Here is a 20131-nt window from a genome sequence, read left to right on the forward strand (position 1 = left end):
TTTAAGGATGCAGACACGAGCCAGATCTGGTTCCTGGAAGGGATGAGGCGGGGGGTGGGGTGGGGTGGGAGGAAAGGGCTGACCTTTCCCAGACACAGCCCCCCGTTTTCTGAAGGAGTCGGGTCTTGACATGACCCTCACGGCCCTCCAGAGGCCCGATAAGAGGGCGGAAGCTTGGCAGGGTCAAAGGGCTGTGCAGACGTCTTGTCTCTACTGGGCCGGGAACCTCTGGACGCCCTGAGACTCCCGCAGGAGGACGTCCAGGTGATTGTCACTGGGTGGTGGCCTTGGTCCAGCTGGACAGAGGAGGGGATTTCCTGCGAGTCCACCTGCCACATGGGCTTTGCCGCCCCGTGAAGCTGTGGAGATGTGCCCATGGCACGGATGAGGCCAGGCAACTCGCTGAGGGTCACGTGGCAAATGAGCGGCAATGTTGGGGTTTGCATGCAGCCCTCAAGCCCTCGGATGTCCCCACCCTTTCTCCTTGGGCTCCTCGGGGCGGGGGGAGGAGGCCTGCTCTCATCTCCACTCCTGAGGATGTACCAGTCTTGCCCCCAGCAGGGCCCGGTCTGTCCTCGTGCATCAGGGGAGTTTGGTGCATCTGCTACTTTCTAGACCCTGCCTGTCCCTGCAAGACGTTGTAGCCAAGACAGCTGGACACTGTACCAGCATGAAAATGCAGAAAGCCCGAGCTGTAAAAGAAGAAGCAGAAGAAGGCAGCAAAAAATAATAAGATGAGGCAACATCGCGAAAGCGCGCCGGGGGCCGGCACTGTGACAGGTGTTCAGACGTGTTATTCGTTATGTCACATGGTCCTCACCACAGCCATAACTGGAAGATCATCTTGGCTAGAAGTGGTTTTGGCTGCATGTAAGAGAAAATCTGACTCACGGCGTACTTACTTGATTATCTCATTAAACAAGTCTAGCTCTTCCTGCGGGCGTACCCACGGTGGCCAGCGCGGCAGGCGCGACCTGCAGAACGCCGCGGCCGGCAGGTCTGTGAACCTGTACGCGCCGTGGAAATGCTCCGCCAGCAACCGCATCACCGGCGCCGAGGGCCAGGCGGCCATCCAGGTGATGAACGTGGCCCGGGTTGACGAGGAGACACGCGGGTTCAAGGGCCAGTTTAAAACCTCTGCTATCTGCCATGGGCGGGCTGGGCGCGTCCGGTGACTCCCTTCTCCGACTGGCCGAGGCCCATGGCATCATCTCAAAGGACTTCCGACGGGCGAGCATTACAAATGTGAAATTTGTCATAAATAAATAGTGAGTCATCCTCCCACCCCCAAAAAAGGAGTCTAGAGGCAGGTGGTTCCAGGGAGGGCTGCCCTGCCGCTCTGGTTTGGGGCTGTGCCGTGTTCCTTGCCTTACCTCCTAATACCCCCACCACCATCACGTCCCCACACAAGGGCACCCCAAAAAGAGGGAGCAAACAGGGTGGGAAAATGTGCCAGAAGGCACCCCGTGGCCACCCTGGGTCAATCCTCAGCAAAGAGGGGTTTCCCTGGCTGGCTCACACCGGGGGTAGTTCATCTCCGGGGAAGGGGAGGGGCCACCTTCCTAAACACCCACCCGATTCCTGAACAAAAGCGGGGTCTGTTAGCAAGGCAGAAGCCGGGGGCCCTGGAAACACCCTCCCCTTGGTGTATGAGCGCTGGTCTCCTTCCCTGGGGGCATTTTGCCCCCGGGTGAGGGGGGAGGAGGGACATGCTATCTAGGACCCCGGTCTGCACACAAGCCAGGGGTGTGGGGTAGAAGAGTTAACATTTATTGAGCACCTACTGTGTGCCAGGCCCCTCAGTGGGTGATTTCATCCTCTCCTCATTGATTTCTGTCCTCACAGTAGCGCTGTGAGGAAGGAACTTGTTCACCCCATCTCACAGATGAGGAAACTGAGCCTGAGCCCGAGCCCTGATCACGCGTGAGGGGAGAGTCTGAACTGGAATAAGCCCCGAGCGTGGTCCCTTCACTAACACTTAACTGTGTGTCAGGCACCCTGATAGGCATGTCACCTCGATTAGGACATCTGCCTAATGACGATTTACCTAATGAGGCGCTGAAGCTTGGGGAGGTGCAGCAGACTGCCCAGGGTCCCACAGCCTAGGACTGGCTGAGCCGGACTGTGAGCCCCACTGCCAGAAGGTCGCCCGTGGGCCCCCAAATTTGGGGAAAAGCCCCCAGCCTGTTCTGTAGCCTTTTTGGGACTGTTGGCTTCAGCAGACAAGCTGGATATATAAACAAGAGGTTCGGGGAAACTCCTTTTCCCTTTTGAGGTCCCGAATCCGCTGAGACCACATGCGCGTCACCTAGCTGCCTTGACACCCATCATTAAACAGGTAAACAATTAAACCTTTGACATGATAGCAGGAAATGTTAAGTACTGGACAGGAAAATAAAACAGGGTAAGGCAATAGAGAGTGATGGGGTGACCGCTTTAGGCCGGTGGTCACGGAGGGCTTCTCCGAGGAGGTGACAGTCGAGCAAAGACAGAGGGACGAGGGATGTGATGGAAAGGGCCCTCTGTGCAAGTCTCCAACAGAAGAGCACTCCAGGCAGAAAGAAGAGCGAGTGCAAAGGCCCAGCGGTGGGAGCGAGTCTGGCACGCTCACGGAAGGACGGGAGAGGTGCGTGGGTGAAGCTGGGTGGGTGATAGGGGGGGCCAAGAGGCCAGGGAGGTGAAGGTGGAGGAGGCAGATCGTGCAGGCCCTTGTAGCACCTTGTAAAGTCCTCAGCTGTGCTCTGAGTGAGCTGGGGTCATGGAGGGCTCTCAGCGGCGCTCAGGGACAGGATCTGACTCGGGTGCTAGTGATTTAGCACCTGACTGAGGCAGGACAGTAAGCGGCTAGGAAAATTCCTGGGCGAGTGGAATGGGGAAACTGAGACAAGGAAATGAAAGAAGGCCCATCAGTTGGAGCAACTTACAGCCACCCGGTGAATCACGACACCTTATCTCCCCTAACCGAGGACACAGGAGAGCAAGTGGTTTATACTTTTCCTCCCTAATCACAGGACACATACCCTCCCTGGCCGTAAACCGCAGGTGTCCGGGAAGAGAGGAAGGCTGAGGCAAATGGAGAGATAACACGAAACAAAGGGAGCCAGCCTGGGAAGAAGCTGCGGACGCCCCTTTCAGCTCCCCTGCCCTTAATCTCCAAAGACACCGCACGTCTGTGCTTCTCCTTGGAATTCCCCCCTCCCCAATTCCCACGTTCCCCCTGTGTAAACCTGCCTCTGAAAGCTCAAGGAGAGGTGGGTGTTAGGGTTTTTACCTGCCACCTTCTCAGACTGCTGGCCTCTGAGATTAATAAAGGCGAGATTATAATCCAATCTCTGTCTCTGCTTTTTGGCTGAGCGGCGACAGGCAGCATGAGGCCTGGACCCAGAGCCAACCTCCCCCCCATTTCAAAACCGGAGAAGTCCGTGAAGAGTCCGGGTTCACGCTGCCCGTCGCTGCCAGAACCAGTACATAGAGACAAGCAGCGAAAGCATCTTCATGGGCTGTTCAGCGGCCAGTGACCTGAGAAGATGGCAGGCAGGCTGTGTGCCCTCAAAAACCGTCCTCACATTTCCTCTCCAGTTGGTCCCTGTGCAAGAAGACGAAGGGGTAGGTGAGGGGTCTGGAAGAAAGTTTAATTGGGCAAGAGCTGCAGCCGGGTTTTCTGGTACTTCTTTATCTGTCCATCCACAGCTTGTGATCTGCATTCCTTCTCTGGAAGGCAGTGGCTCCGTTGCGGGGCTGTCGCCTGCTCACAGACCCGTGGGCGCACAAAGGTTGAACTGCTGGTCCACCTCCCGGAGTCACGTAGGTCCTGTCATTCTAATTCCCGGAATAACAGCTTTCCACAGGCATTAATCATTTCAGCTTATCAACTCCGGCGAAGGCTACAACCTTTAACTCTTGAGTCCCGCCGTCCCTAACATGATCCTTTTGACTAGGGGGTGGGTGAGGGGGGGAGCATGGGCTGTGGAGAGAGGAGGGCTGAAGCCAGCAGCCTGGGCAGGAGTAGCCGCTCCTAAGAGGTCTATTGGGAAGAGGACAGGACGCCTGCCTACGTTCCCCCGCACTGAGCAGTAGACACAGGACTAGAAGCAAAGCTTCTGGGTCCCGGCTGCACACTCGGCCCACGGTCTCACAAAACTCCACCGTCCCGAGCACTCAGTGTGTGTGACTCCCTCTTACAGACGAGCGCTCCTCAATTCCTCGCACCCACCCTGAGCTAAATACACCCCCGTCAGTCTGGTCCCAGGGAAGTAATTGGCCCCAGAAAGGGTAAGTTACCTGTGCAAGGTGGGCCAGGGTGGAAATGGGGGCCAGCGGTTGCAGGGAGTGGGGAGCGTGCCACAAACCTAAAAAAACCACCTTGGAGCTAGGAGCCCGGGTTCTCCCCAGCACCCAGGAGTGGTCTCCTGTGCAGCCCACGGAGGCGCCTGGAGGCTGGCACCTTAACTGCCAGGTGATGCTGACCATGGCTCCCACACCCGGAGCCCCTGGAAGGCCCAGGTACAGGGCTGGGAGCTTCACACTCACTGGTGCGGCCCTCACAGCAGGTGGGGACTGGGGAGATGGAGCCCATCCAAGAAGCTCTAATAACCCCCTCCCCGCAGTGATGCGGGTAGTACACCTGTGGGTAGAGTCCAGCCTAAACGCGCCCACCACACCCCGGCGCCACAGGCCCTCCACAGTACAGCCAGCTAACGGTCTCTGAGTGGTCCAGGTGGGGATGGATGAGGAGGGGGCTGGGTAGTGGAGGCGGTGTAGGTGGAAAGTGATGGGAAGTCCCCCATGCATCCACCAGTCACCCTCCCATCCTCGTACTCCCTTCCCTGTCCCCATATTTCCCCTCCCCCTCCCCCACACCGCCTTTCTTCCTTCACACAATTTCCCCCTCCTTGCACATCCTCCCCCTTTCCGTCACACCCCCCCCACCCCGCCGCCCCACCACAACCCTTCCTCCCACCCGCGTCTCCCCTTTCCTCCATCCCACATTTCCCATTCCCCCCCCCCACACACACACATTCCTGGCCCGGGGGGTGGGGGCCTGTGTCGGCCCGAGCCGGGAGGAGGGGGCCTCTAAGAACGCCCACAGCGACCCCTCGGGACCTGGGAGGGATCGACAGCCCCACCCCTTACCCCTAAATGGGCCCGGCCTGTGGGCTGGAGAGAGGGCGCAGGGGCGGGGAGAGGCACCTGGGTGGGCCGGGCCGCCCCCGGGCCGCCCCCCGGCCGTCCCCGAGCCCGCCCGCAGTCTCTCGTGCTGGGTCGCTGCAGACTCGCCCTGGACTGTGCTCCTCGGACCATGCCCTGGGCCGTGCTCCTTGGCCTCCTGGCTGCGCTGCTGCTGCTGCTGCTGCTGAGCCGCCGGCGCACACGGTGAGTGTCCCCCAGCCCCCGGCGGCCCGCGCCGCCCCGGCAGGACAAACGGGGCGTCTTCGATCCCGGGCCCGGGCTGCAGCTGAGGGTCCCGGAGCCCGCGGCAGCCCTAGCCGGAGCGCCTTCCCCCTCGCCCCCGCCCCAGTGCTGGGGAGGGGGCTTCCACTGCCACCCACACCCCCCGAGCGAGCCCTTCCGAGTTGGGAGTCGAGGCCCCTAGCACAAGGGGCTCCCGCGCGTATCCCTCGGAGGGCTTGGGCCGGGCGCCACCCCACCTCTGCAAAGCAGTGGGGTGGGACGGCTCAGGAAGGTGTGGGGACCCGGGCTAGGTCCCAGGGGGCTGACACCCACAGCATAGGCTCGGTCCCGAGCGCTGGGACCTGCGCTGGGGGTCCAGGTGAGGACCAGGGTCTGTGGGTCGGGAAAGGTGCGTGGACGGGCTCGGTGGAAGCAGTCCTCTCCCGCTCTCCAGCCGCTACCTGGATCCAGCACCTACTCGGCTGGCGCAGACCCCGGCCTCGCTCTCTGCGGTCGGGCGGTGTAGCCGCCTCCTCCTCCCTGTTCCACGGATGGGAGAAACGGGGCTGGGGGAGGCCCTCTGACCAGCCCCGAAACCGGCTTCCGCGGGAGTCCCCGACCTGGACCAGGGGGCTGGGTGTTTCCCTCTGCCCTGGGAGAAACGGAGGCCCGGGAAGGTGTCTCCCCTGCCTGAGGGTCCCGCGGGCTGGGCAGAACCAAGGTGAAATGTCCCAGCTTCCTAGTCCCAAAGGTTTTTCTGCTCCATGGAGAATCTGCAGCTTAGGCAAAAAAGGAAAGAACTCATACCCCTCGAGTCAGGGAGGTGGCAGCAGGCCTTTTTCCATCTCCGAAACACTCAAGAAATGAACTTGCACAAGGAATAGCTGAAAGCCTTTGACTTAAAACAAATATCCCGTTAGGGATAAGCCTGTCTAACCGCCCTTCCGACAATTCTGGACTTCTGCTGTTGATCTGTCTGGGGCGCCCTTCCAGATTTTTAGAGTACACTTTTCATCTTAGACCAGCGTTCTATTTACAAAAAAAAAAAAGTTGCAAAGAATAGTGCAGAGAGTTCCCAAAGGCCCCTCACCCAGTTTCTGCTCTTGTTAACATTTTCGCCGTATAATATACACTTGTCAAAACTAACAACCAACTCTGGTCTGTTACAACTAACCAAACTGCAGGCTTTATTTGAATTCCAGCAGTTTTTCCATTCATGTCTTCTTTCTGCTCCGGGATCCAGTCCAGGGTATCATATCACCTCGGCCTCCCCTGCTGTTTTTACAATTACTCGTATGCATGTTAGGCCGTTGGGCTTGAGCCAGTAGATAAGACAGGGCAGTGTAAGAGAGAGAGAGAGAGAGAGAGAGAGAGAGAGAGTGTCTGTGTGTGTGTGTGTGTTTAAATCAGAGTGCCTGAAAATTCCAGAAACCTTCTGGAAACTTTTTAACCAGTAAGTTAGCTGAATTTCCAAACAAGAAGTTCGTGATATTTTTCTTCAACCCTCAGACGCATTTCCAGGTGAAACTGAACACTGCATATTCAATCATTGGCCTGGAAAAAAAAAAGAAAAAAATAGTGCTGTTACTTCACAAAAAAGAAAGGGGAAAAAAAAAGATAGCAAATACGTTTCCCTACGATGAACTGAATGATTTTCTCAAGTTGTCGGGCTCTCCGGGCGCTCTGTGCGGAGGTGTGTGCAGACTGCGTGTTGACTTTCCTCTCGCTCCAGATTTCAGCGCCGGCATCTCTCCAGGTTGCTACGTGGAGACCTAACTCAGCCTTTTGATTTTCCGTGTAGGATTCCGTAGTATGAACAGTGGCTGCCTTCTTTATGCCTTTCTACTCCTGTCCCTACTGGTGGCTTTTTTGGTTGTTTGCCGTGTGTTTGCGATTTCAGATGCTGAGCTGTGGTTTTCCTGTGGGGCGTCCTGGTCTGCGCTTTTCTTGGGGTGACTGCATTTTTCTTGGGGTGATGGCGGCAGCCGTGGGAAACAGGGGACCTGGGTGCTCAGTGGATGACAGTTTCCAGCCCCTAGGAATAAGAAGTTGAGAACCACTCTCTGCCTCAGTTTCCCAGTCTTTAAAGTGGGGCTGATGATAATGATAGTAGAGAGAGTGGAATTGCTGGGTTAGCAGGAATGCCAATTAAACATTACTTTAGCTACTGCTTGCTAGATCCAGAGAACTAACTTATCTTTGAGGGTGAGTTGCTTATTTTGATACCTGTTGGCAGTTTAGGGTGGTCAGCAAGTGGGTTCAGGGGAGAAGTATGGGTGCAGGGGTCACTGACAGCTGGGGGACAGTTGCATGGACCCTGGGGAGAACCGACAGGGACCTCAGTTTAAGCCCCCAATCTCATATCCTCCTCCCGACTCAGTGAGGGGTGCTCTTTGACGCCCATTGGACAGAGGAGGAAACTGAGGCTGACAGAGGCCGAGCAACTTGCCCAAGGTCTGCCTGGATTAACAGTCTGGGCTGCATGAAATTTTAATTCCCAGGAAAAATGACTTCTCACTCTTTGCACACATTACATTTGTGATCTGAATGCTCAAAGGCCTTAGAGCCCTGATGTCATGGCTCAGTGGGATGGGTGTCGTACTGTGAGGGCACCGGTTCGATTCCCAGTCAGGGCACATGCCTGGGTTGCAGGCCAGGTCTCTGGTTGGGGTCGTGAGTGAGAGGCGACTGATCGATGTTTCTGTCCCTCTCTCTCTCTCTCTTCCCCTCCCTTCCCCTCTCTCTAAAATTAAATAAATACATGGCTGGCGTAGCTCAGTGGATTGAGCGGGGGCTGTGAACCAAAGCATCGCAGGTTCAATTCCCAGACAGGGCACATGCCTGAGTTGCAGGCCACGGCGCCCAGCAACCACACATTGATGTTTTTCTCTCTCGTTCTCTCTATCTCCCTCCCTTCCCTCTCTAAAAATAAATAAATAAATCTTTTTAAAAATTAAATAAATAAAATCTTTAAAAATCGTGTTAGAGCCACGTGATGTTAAGATAGTGAGAGGTACAGCCTCTGCCAGAAGATTCTTCAGACAGGACACATAACCAGGTGCTGGAAACAGAAGTGGATGACACTGATGCTGTGTAGACGGCGGTCCAAAGTTTGGGTCAAAACGGGCAAGGCCCCGCACTGCCCTGGGGTCACGCCTTCCTCCTGACTGACCCCCGATGTAACTAACACTCATCACCCCGTCTTGCAGCCCGGGCCTCGAAAGGCTGAGCGACCTCCTGAGGATCACACAGAAATCCTTTTCCACATCTAGCCCGTTCCCAAGTTTATGCTTTTTCCGGTAAAAAGAAAAAAAGCACTACTTCATTCCATCAGCAACTCTCTACGCATGGCTTTGTTCTGTTTACAGTGAAAACGATTTACTTATGAAAAATTTCATCTAAACGGAAAAATAGAAAGAATAGGATAAGAACCCCCATGGACCCATCCCCTAGATTTGATGGTTGCCAACATTTCGAAACAAAATACAGGTGTCACACTGTCTTACCATTAAATACCTCAGCGTGCATGTCAAAAAACAATGACAATCGCAATTCTGTTTTCTTGAGAAGATAAAAAATAATTCTTACTGCCGTCTAGTTCCCAATCCAAATTCAGATTTCTGCAGTTATGGCAAGAATTTTTAAGCCCCGCGTGCTAACCGAGAGAGCATCCGCCTGGGAGGGGCGGTGAGCTGGGAGTTAGGAATCTGACTTCAGTGCCCACCGAGGCCGTGGGCGGCCACGCGAGCATGAGACCTTCTTGCTTTCCCCGCCTGCGTTTCTCCATCTGTCCGTCCTCTGAGCTGGCTCACGTTGCTGGTCTCCCTCGCCCCAGCCGCTTCGCCAGGCTGAGTGCATCTCTTCCTCTTTGGGCTTGCGTGACTGCTGTAGGAGCCTTGGGAGAGGTCTCCTGGGCGGGACACTCCTTTTCGGGGAGACCGGAGGCCACAGGTGGCCTCAGGTGGGGGTTCCTGGTGGCTCAAGGGCTGATCTTGGCCCTTGCAGGATATGGAATTTCTAAGAACAAATCAAGCTGCCTCCTTCCGACATGTACTAACCAGAGGTCACCAAATGGTGGTCTGTGGCTGGATTCAGCCCCAGGTGGGTGTGGTGTGTACCACCCAGCACAGGGGGAGAGACCTGGGGACTCCACACACAAAACAGTTTCTTGTGAAAAAAATTGGAAGATCTAAAAATTTTTGCTTGGGATTTAATAGGAGAGTCCTTGCTAGACCTTGCCACAATCCCCACCCCTCTCTGTTGCCTCTCCAACATGCAGCTGTTGTATCTATCCCTGTACAGGTTTTTTCTTCTGTTGAGAAACAATTCTCTGAGTCTGTGTCTATTATATAGAGAAACAGGAAAACAAAACTAGAGCAAGGTGGCCACGTGCTTTTTCTATGCAGCGGGAGGCCGTGGGAGGGAGTAGTGAGAGGAGGTGAGGGAGGCCCTGGGCGAATGGCGACCAGCCCCCTTCTGTTCTTCCAGTAAATCCTCCCAGAGCCTGAGGCCCCGGATGGAGTTGAAACTACTGGACAGAGAGGTTGGGCAATGCACGGGCATTGCACAGCAAAGCGAGGCTGCCTCGGGCAAGCCGGAACGTGGATTATCTGTGAGCTGCTTAACGTGCGCTAGCTCCCTTAGCCCTCCTAGGGACTCTGGGAGGCAGGTGCTGCCACTGAGCACCAACTATGTACATGATTCGTTTGTCTGACGCATATTTATTAAGCACCTACTGCGGGCCCAGCATGCGGCCAATGACTGCTCGCCCTCATGGAGCTTCCGTCCAGGGAAGGTGCGATCCTTTGAGACACAGAGGTGGGGAGATCCACCCTGACCCTCTCTCCTGATGTGCAAAGGGTCAAGTGGAGAGAGACAGGACAGGTGGTGGGGTTGGCAGAGGGGCCTGCCAGGGAGGAATGGGCAGTTTTTGGAGGCCCGCACGTGATGGGAATTAAAACGCAGAAAAGGTGCCTTGGTGTCCGAACGAGGGAGGGCAGGCGGCAGTCAGCTCTGTGGGCGGGAGCCTGGCAGTGCGCGAACACAGTGAGAGTGTCGGTGGGAGAGGCGAGAGACCGCAGACCCCAAAATAGAGCCTCCTTCGCCCTCCCTGGCCAGGCTGAGTCACACTGGAATGCGGCCTGGGTCAGAGCTAGATCAGGAGCTGGCGGAGCCCGCGCCACGCCAGGGGTCAGACGCCTGGCCTCCCAGCTTCCTGCCTTTGTCTGCACCTCCTTGGGACTTTTCTAGGGAAAGATGAAAGCTGCCAGAAATAACACCTGGCTTGCTGGGGAGCTCAGGCCGGAATAAAGGGTAGGAAAGGGAGCCCCGGCCCCACCCGCCCCCAAAGACCTCTGAGGGGGAAATCTCAGGCCCTGCATGTGCGCAGGTCGCTGAAACCTCTCTGTGCCTTAGTTTCCTCATCTGCAAAGTGGGGGTGCAGATGTCCACTTGGGGAGACTGGGGCCAGGCTAGCCTCCCTGCAGCCAGACCAGCCTGGGTGAGAAACCCAGATCCTCCACAGCAGGGCCCGGGTGAGTGACTTAGCCCCTTGGCCTCAGTTTCACCTGCTGTAAAATGGGCTTGATAGTAACAATTCCCTCCTCATAGGGTGGCACAGCCAGGGCTCACGAAGTGTTGGCCATTATTACCAAGCGAGGACACCTGTGGGAAAACGCACAGCACCCCACAATTGTTTTTCCTCCATAAGCGGCGCCCGGGATTCTATGGGTCCGGCTCCTCAGGCCCCCAGCTGGTCCCCAGCGACGAGATACCGGGCATTTGCCGTTCCGCCTATAACCCCCGTGATCTGCACCCCAGCCTGACTCGGTCAGCCGTGTGGCCAACCCTGTATTGCAGAGGAGGCGACCGAGGCATGGAGAAGCAGAGCCACACAGCCAGCAAGTGTGTGGCTGGGATGTGAAGCCAGAAAGTGTGGTGCTGATGTCGGGCTCGTAACCCCCACGCCCTCCTGCCAGACACGCGGCTGCCCTGCCCGGTGTCCCTGGGCCGGTGCATGTCGGGCTAATGGGCTACTCCGACCCGGGCTCTGCCAGCATGCAACCCCACCTCTCAGTGGAGCCTTCTGAGAAGTGGCCTTGACCCAGGGGCTCACCAAGAGACAAGGGGAAAGAGAACGTCCTGGTAGGTCCCTGGCACCCCCTGAGGACCTCAGACCCATGACTTTGCAAGTTCCCTCGGTATGGGCTCAGAGGCAGCGTGGGAGCCAGGGAGAGAGGAGGGGGTGGCGGCGGGAGGCACTTCCCGGGCCCTCGGGCCTCTGTGACTCTGATCCCGTAATCCCCAAACTCCGGCTCTGCCAGTCTGACCAGTCTCTCCAGGCACCACCTGTCCCACGCTTTGGGTTACACTGGGGGACAGCCAGGCGGAGGGGCCAGGAGGCCACGATGATGGAAGGTGAGAGGGAGAGAAAGAAGGGGGAAGACAAGTGGGTGCTCCCCCGATGGCTGGGGGAGCCCAAAAGCCCCCAGTCCTGGAAGCGGGGTGGGGAGGGCGGATGCTCGGGCTGGCCTCCCCGGGACCGTGGCCTGCACTCCCCCTGTCATCGCTCTCCAGGCGGTCACAGTGGCCTCCTGACACCTCTCCCTGCTGCCTCTCTCACAGTTGCAACCTTTTAAAAGCACGTGACTTCCCAGTTCCCGCTTCCAACCCTCCAGAGGATCCCCATGGCACTGGACATACAAGCTAGACTCTCTCCTTGGCTTTTGGGTCCTCGTGGTCCCCAGGTCACCGCCAGCATCGTCTCCTACCTCTCAACGGCCCCCACCCCCCAATTCTCCACTCCAGCCACATCGGCTTCTGCGGTCGTGAAAACCTCACCAAGCGCGTTCCCACCCCAGGGTGAGGCAGCCACTGGTCTGCAGGGACCGTGAACACTGCAGATGCTCGAGACACGAGAAAGCGTACACACAGACTGCCGAGGCCTGTGGGAAACTAGGGACCGCATGGCCACTCTCTCAAGAGGGGAGTGCCCCGTCTTCCCGCCCGAGCAGGCTTTTATTAAGAATTCAGATGCAGTTTGCTGGTTACAGTCTAGCCTGGGAAGATCAAAAGGAATAGATAACTTTCAAAGGGCTGACAGAGCTCACGCTGAGATTTTGGGGTTTTATCACTTAAAAGGCTACAGGACCTAAAAAGCTAGTTTCGTTTCCTGCCCGTGACTTCATATTCTAATTCAAGAGCATCCTCCAGCAAGCAGGTCTCACAGGATCTTGCATGTTCTATGCCCCAGATCTAATTACCCCGGGTGTCCACTGACTCTGGTGTGGGCTGCACCGCTCCTGTTATTTCCGCAGGCCTGAGTCGGGCAGAGGAGATAAAGGCAGCCGGGAGACTTGGATTTCTCACAGCCAGAACAAGGACTCAGGCTTTGTCAGGGGGCAGCCCTCATTTCCACAGCCCCCTGAGTCTCTTCCCTGGGGCCTCCACGTGATTGTGCCTGTCTTAGATGATTCCACCCTTGGGGAATCTTACCCGTCATTGGCTAACTGGTCAAGCATTGGGGGCCGGCACAGAACAGGCAGCGTTCATGCCAGGGAAATAAGTTTTATCTCCCTAGTGTCTCCTGGTTCGGAGGTCTCTCACCCAGCCTTAGCCACGGGGGGTTACAGCTTCCTGAGACCAGGCAGGGCGGACCCCAACACCAGGGCCTTTGCACTTGCTGTTCCCTCTGCCTGCGATGCTTTTCCCTCTGCTCTTCCATTGTACTTCCTCCTCACCCTGGGGTCTTGGCTCACACGGCACCTCCTGGGAGAGGCCGGCCTCACCACCTTCTCTGAACCAGCCCTCACTACCTTGTATCACCCTTTTTTCTTTTCTTTTTAAAAAAAGATTTTTACCTTTAGAGAGGAGGAAAGGGAGGGAAAAAAAGAGGGAGAGAAACATTCATGTGTGAGAGATATCCATGCCCCCAACCGGGGGACTTGGCCCACAACCTAAGCACTTGCCTTGACTGGGAATCAAACTGGTGACCTATCGGTTCGCAGGCCGGCGCTCAATCCACTGGACCACACCAGCCAGGGCCTTATTTTCTTTAATGAGATATAATACACACAGTATAAAATTCATCCTTTTAAAGTATACAATTCAGTGGTTTTTAGTGTCTTCACGGGCTTATGCAACTATCACCACTATTTAACTCCAGAATATTTTCTTTGTTTATATGAAACGTTTTCATATTTAACTCCGGAAACGCGATGCCCGTGGGGAGTCACCCATCATCCCTCGCCCCTCAGCCCTTGGGAACCACTCCCCTGCTTTCTGTCTGTCGATTCGCCTTGTCTGGACCTTCTGTAGAAGCAGAGCCACACAACACGTGGCCCTTGGTGCCTGGCTTCTGTCACTCAGCACCGTGGCCGCGAGGTCCTCCCACACCGTGGTGTGATTTAGCGCGTCTCTGGTTTTGTGGCTGAATGACGTCCCCAGGCAAGAGTGGGCCCCGTGTGGTCTACCCCCTCAGCAGACATCGGGCATCTGGGCTGGCTGCGCACCGTTTGGCTCTTGGGAACAAGGCTCCTGTGAACAACAGCGTGCAAGCCTGTGTGTGAACATACGTTTTCAGTTCTCTGGGGCTGTAGCGCCGGGTCGCACACGAACTGTGTAACCTGTCAAGGAGCGGCCCGGCCGGGTTCCAAAGCAGCAGCCCCATCTTACACTCCTACCAGAAACAGATGAGTATTTCAGTCTCTGCACATCCTTGCCAGTACTTTCCTTTTTAAAAAGTTATTTTATTTTATTTTATGATGTTTGTCTTCATGGGTGTGAAGTGGTACCACCTGGTGGTTTGGTTTGCATTTCCCCAGTGACTGATGATGCTGAACATATTTTTATGTGTTTACTGGCCATTCGTGTGTCTTCTTTGGAGAACCGTCCGTGCGAATCCCTCGTGTATTTTTAAGTCGGGTTTTTTTTTTTTCTTTTCGTCGTTAAGTCGCATCTCCTGCACTGTGTTTATCACACTCCTCACTGTCTGGAGCGAGTTTGCTTTTTCGTGTTTTTGCCTCTCTCCGTGCACCCAGTGGGGTCAGGGGCCGGGTGTGTCCGGGTTGCTGCTGTGCCTCCAGCCTCGCCGTCACCGTTGGGCGAAGGAGTGAGTGAACCCACAGTGAGGAGAAGAGCTGGGACGATTCCCTCACCTGCTCAGTGGGCGGGGAGCTTTCTGCCTCCCTGGGGTTCTCAGGGCTCCGACACGGCAGCACGGGTCCCGGCCTGGGTTTAGGGGCCCCCAAGGGGCCCGCTGTGAGCGCCAGCCCTGCAATATCGTGAGGCTCCTCTGTGAGCCTGAGGCACCTCCCCTTAGCTGCCTCTCAAAGGGTGGGGGGAGGACAAGATGGGGTTCATATACCCCCTCATACCCACTAAGTGCTTGCTCAAGGGCAGGGCCCCAAGCAAGAGCCGCGTAAGTCTGAGGGAATCAATGGCCCCTTGCTGTGTAACCCGATGGCCACACACTTAGCAGCTTCCAGCAGCGCCGTGCATCCGCCCGCAGTCTGGCAGGTCGGAGGTCAGGCAGGGTGGGGCTGGGTTCTCTGTTCAGCGTCTTCCACGGCTGAAGGCAGGAGGCAGGCGAGGCTACCTCCGGTGGAGAGTCTGGCTGAGTTCAGTTCCTTGCGGTTGTGGGACTGAGGTCCCCATCTGCTGTCAGACAAGAGCCACTCATAGCCCCTAGACGCCACCGGCATTCCCTGCCTTGTGGCCCCTGCCACGGTCAAAGCCAGCGACAGAGACTCCCCCTGGTGCTGTGTCTCATGCTGAGTCTTTCGCCAGGAACAGCTTTGTCCCTTGCAAGCCCTGCGTCCACCTGATCAGGCCGGGCCCACTGAGGAGGAGTATTCTGCCATAACGTCAGCCGCACGGTCGACCCCGCACCCTGTGGGAGGGGGCTGTACGAAGGCGTGGGCCGTCTCAGAGTTCTGTCCATCACAGGGAGCTCTATATATTGTAGTTAGACTCTCAGAGGAGTTGCTCTGCTCTCCCAGACCCTGCGCCGTGCTGGCTCAACCAGGCAACGCTGTATCTTTATGCTACGGGGTCCTGTAAAGCTCTCCCCCGCTTAGAGAGATGACCACCTCTGTCAACCAGTTCCCCAGCTTCGGCTCTCAGGCCCTTGAAGTCCATTCTCTGCTCAGCAACCAACAGGATCTGTTAAAAAATAAAACAACAAAAACAGAACCAGATCACGTCCCTGCTCTTCTCCAGGCTTCCATGGCTCCCACCCCCGTGAGATGAAGCGGAAGCCCTCACAGGCCTGGGCCTCCTTACCACTCTGGCCTCGACCTCCGCTGCTTTTCCTGCTCCCTCCAGTCTAGCCACACTGGCCTCTGTACTGCCATTTGAACACGCCAGGCGTGGTCCAACCACAGGGCCTTTGCACCTGTTCTTTCTGCCGGGAGGCTCTTCCTCCAGGTATCCACGTGGCTCCCTCTCCCGCCACCTTCGGGGAGGCCTGCCCCCCCTCCCCATTTGAAGACGCGCCCCACGCCCTACACACTTTATCCGCTCCCCTGCTTTATCAAACGGTGATCAGCGCTGTGGCTCCTGCAGGCGACCCGGAGAGCCTCCCCTGGACCTGGGCAGCATCCCCTGGCTGGGCTATGCCTTGGAGTTTGGAAAGGACGCTGCCAGCTTCCTCACGAGGATGAAGGAGAAGCATGGTGATATCTTCACTGTAAGTACCTCCGGTGCCTCTTGGGAGGGAAGGGGATGGGCAGCCGGGGCTGTCATACCTGATGTCTGCTGATTCCTCCGGTGCCCGTGCACACGCTAGCGCACTCATTCCACATCGGCCCAGTGGTCCTGCTCACGCTCTATCTGCGTCTGTGCAACTGTGCATCCCACGAGTGCCTAACACCCTTCCCTTCGTCGTCCCTCTAGCACCCTCCCACCATCGAGCTGTGCAGTCACTCAGCATCTCTCCAGTCCTGGGATACCCATCTAACCAACTTCCAGCCTTCCGTTCGACTCCCGTCTCCCCAGCACCCACCCCTCCTGTCACATCTGTCCTTCTGCCCACCGAGGCAGCGCCCCGGCTCCCCGATAGCCTCCCAGCACTCACTCGAGTATTCCATGCCCACTAAACCTCCCTCTCGCTGCTCACCCGCCCGTGTTTCTGTGTGTCTCTCCGGCATTCGTCTGCCCTCCAGGCACCCATCGCGTGTTCTTCCATAGGTCCGCCCAGACTTACTCCGTGCTGTCCCGCTCACGCGCCTAACACCCACCCAGCCTTCATCTCTACAGTCAGTTACCCCTTCATTCCATTCTCCCACTCATCTACCCATGTTTCCGTCCGTCCGCTATTCGCCCAACATTCAGCTCCCCATCCATTCCATGTCCATCTATTTATATCTCCGCCTATCCACCCCTTTAACATCCGAACAACCGCCACCCACCCTGGACCCACCTCCCGGGGATCCTCCAGCCTGTATTCATCCAACATTCGTCCCTCAGTCCATTTACCCCAAATCCACGTAGCATCCTGCCGTCCCTGTGCCCAACACTCATCCATACATTCAGCTTCCAGCCAACCTCTAGCTGCCTGTGCGTCCATCTTTCTGTGCAACATACACTCGGTGATCTGTCCCACCACTGATCCCTCCGTCCAAGGATCCCTCCAGTAGCATTTTCCCTCAGATACCGGCCTGTGTCTTGCAAGGCGGTTGATGAACGTGACTCACGGACCTCGGGGTGACCCCTGCACAGACAGCCGAGGAGAAAGCCCCTTCCCCCTGTTGTCCACAGGGCTGCAGCTCCCAGTGCTGCTGTTTCCTTCCCTTCTGGGGCAGCGAGCTGCGTGCAGAGCTCAGCCCCCCAAAGAAGTGGGTCTTGCACATCCACTTGCATTTACCCTAGAGTATCACCTGTCCGTCTGTCTTTCCCTCCAGCCATGTATCCGAACATCTATCGATTCATCCACCCATTTATAATCTGCCCACTAGCACTGATCCACCAATGTCCTTCTGTCCATCCGTCCGTCTGTCCGTCCACCTGTGATGCGCATGTACCCATCTGCTGCCTCCCGCGGGCAGACTCCCTCCCAGCTGCTGGAGGTGTGACAGTGACCCAGATAACCACGGCAGGTGCCTAAGGCCGAGGTGGTTAAGAGCACCACCTTTGGTTGAAAGAAGTGCAGAATTTCAGGGCCAGCTCTGCCGCTTCTCGGCTGTGCCAACTTGGGCCCCTTGCGTGCTTCCTCAAAACCTGACTTTCCAGCTGTGAATGGGGGAATGACGGTCCCTACCTCACAGGGGGGTCATGAGGGGCCGATGAAAGACCACCGTCTATTAGGTGCCCGAAGGGGCTGGTGCTTGGCACAGGGTGAGCCCTCCACCATGGACAGCCGCTGCTGCTCCGGGCAGCCCGCCTCACGCCAACCCGCCCACTCCCCAGGTGCTGGTGGGTGGCAGGTACATCACCGTCCTCCTGGACCCGCACTCCTACGACTCCGTGGTGTGGGAGCCTCGCTCGAAGCTGGACTTCCACGCCTACGCTGTCTTCCTCATGGAGAGGATTTTCGACGTGCAGGTTCCGAATTACAACCCCAGCGACGAAAAGGCCAAGATGAAACCGTGAGTGGCTGTGCGCAGTACCTGCGGGGTGGGGCCAGGGTGGGTGATCCGCTTCCCCCTGCTGGTTCCCGTCGCGCTTGTCTCAACAGGTGTCCGGTAAGGGCATTTTGTGTCAAGGAAACAAACAAAAACAAAGGGAGAACAACCCAAAATATTTGGGCCGAGGAAGGACTCTTTTCTTCGAGGCAGGCAGCTCTGATTTGAGGAGAAGGAGACCAGGGTGTGGGTCAGCCAGACCTAGGTTCGAATCCCAGCTCCACCCCTTCCTAGCCTTGTGACCTTGGAGCAGCTCCCCGCTCCCCCACACCCAAGCCTGTTTCCACTTCCGTAAAATGAAGGGAGGAGGGCGGGGTGGCTGATATTTTCCAGTCTATGCTCTGTGCCAGGCATCACGCAGGACTGCTTTAGTCCTCAGGGCATTGCTAGAGGGTGACTTACAGCCCCATTTTATAGATGAGGACACTGGGGCTCAGAGAGGTGACTTGCTCTGGGTCGTGCAGCTAGGAAGGGGTGCATGTCCTAGAACATAAGGGAGTCTTACGTCAACCACATGACATTAACTCTGTATTCAGTCGGCGAACATCTGGGGCCCCGCTGTCCCCTGCTCACCAGCCTGGATGCCGGGGGTGCGGAGGGATGCCAGCCACCCTCTGAGGACACCTCCCCATGCCAGGTGTTCGATAGGCTCCCCCTCATATTTGTGCAATTGCCTCAAGGGGTAGGTATTTTTATTCTCATCTTATAGATGAGGAAACTGAGGCTCAGAGATGTGAAGTGACTTGCCCAAGGTCTACCACTAATAAGCGGCAGAGCTGGGATTTGAACTCAAGTCTGCAGACTCCACAGTGCATTCTTCTCCACCCGAGATACTGAGGACATGAGACTCTGCATCCACCCCTAAGGGCTGCAAGGTCTGGGGTTAATCTTTGCTGCTCTGTCCCCGGGAAGGGGAGCCTCCTCGAGTTAGGGCAGGCGCCTGGAAGGCTGGGGTTTGCAGGACTGCTGAACTGAGGAGAGGCCCACACTGTGAGGTGCACACTGATGAGCGCAGTGCCCTGTCTGACCTTGGCTTTGCGGGACCGCTGCTAGGAGCGTTTCTGAGCCTGAGTGTCCTGGGTCCCGCCGTTCCAGGGGGATCATGAGGGCTCATCAGCAACAGGAATCCACAGTTCACTGCATCCTGCTCCACTGCCCGGGGAGGACCCTGGTTTCCTCCAGTGTCTGCCCCTAAGAGTTTCTGGAAGTTTCTTCCAAGTTGGCATGATGTCTTCTGGGCATGGCTGCCACATCCGCTGTCCCTGTTGAGAACTAGTGCCTGGAGTGGGGTCGGGAAAACAAGGTCAAGGTCAAGGTCAATCACAACCTCCCGTTTATGGAGCAATCACAATGGGCCAGGCTCTCTTATGCCCTTTAAATACTGTATTGCACGTGGGTCGTGTCTGCTGCTTTCTGACAGTGTTCCGACTTGAACGTGCAAAAGGTTTTATCACCTGCAAGTTCACGGAACCCCTCTGGAAGTTTCCCACTCTTGATGTATCCAAGAAACTAGGGGTTTATTCAGACTAGTGGGCTCCTCATCCAAGCTTGTGTGCCCTGAGGAGAGATAGACTATCGTGGAGAAGATTCCAGACTCTGGCCCCGGCTGGTGTAGCTCAGTGGGTGGGGCGCTGGCCTGTAAACAGAAAGGTCACAGGTTCAGTTCCAGGTCAGGGCACAAGCCTGGTCTGCGGGCCAGGTCCCAGGCCGAGGGCTCGTGAGAGGCAACCAGTCAATGTTCTCTCCCTCTCTTTCTCCCTCCCTTATCCTCTCTCTAAAAATAAAAAAATACAATCTTAAAAAAAAAAAGAGTTCAGACTCGGGGGGTGGGCAGATCAAGGTTCCAGTCACAGTTGTGTCACCTATTGGTCGGGTGACCTTGGGCAGGTCACTTCCCTCTGTGTCCCCGAGTTTGTCTATCTGTAAAATGGGTACTGTAATGGTAACTGTTAACGATTAGAGTTGCCAAAAAATGAAGCGAGGTCATTGTGCTTCGCACGATAAATAGTATCGGTTGTCGTTGTCGTTGATGATGACAGCAGTGAGACCAGCTGGTTAGAGCCAGTCTTCCAAAGGCCCCCCGCTGCCAACGAGGAACTGGCGCCGCAGCACCCTGAGGT

The 20131-nt window shown here is 56.5% G+C and overlaps 1 protein-coding gene and 1 pseudogene across 1 annotated transcript in view; both read left to right on the forward strand.

Annotated features, from left to right (window-relative positions):
• Positions 1–809: 809 nt before the first annotated feature.
• On the forward strand, positions 810–1269 carry LOC123814993 (annotated as a pseudogene).
• Positions 1270–5147: 3878 nt separating this feature from the next.
• PTGIS (prostaglandin I2 synthase) overlaps positions 5148–20131 on the forward strand; it is a 39424-nt gene continuing 24440 nt past the window's right edge. The window contains exons 1-3 of the mRNA XM_045833410.1: positions 5148–5373; positions 15955–16078; positions 17797–17975. Of these exons, the coding sequence (XP_045689366.1) occupies positions 5300–5373; positions 15955–16078; positions 17797–17975 (377 nt within the window). The 5' untranslated portion in view covers positions 5148–5299. The remainder of the gene's footprint in view (positions 5374–15954; positions 16079–17796; positions 17976–20131) is intronic.

This window comes from Phyllostomus hastatus, unplaced genomic scaffold (genome assembly GCF_019186645.2).
Source record: "Phyllostomus hastatus isolate PE091 unplaced genomic scaffold, TTU_PhHast_1.1 phas_contig_17, whole genome shotgun sequence".
NCBI lineage: Eukaryota > Metazoa > Chordata > Mammalia > Chiroptera > Phyllostomidae > Phyllostomus > Phyllostomus hastatus.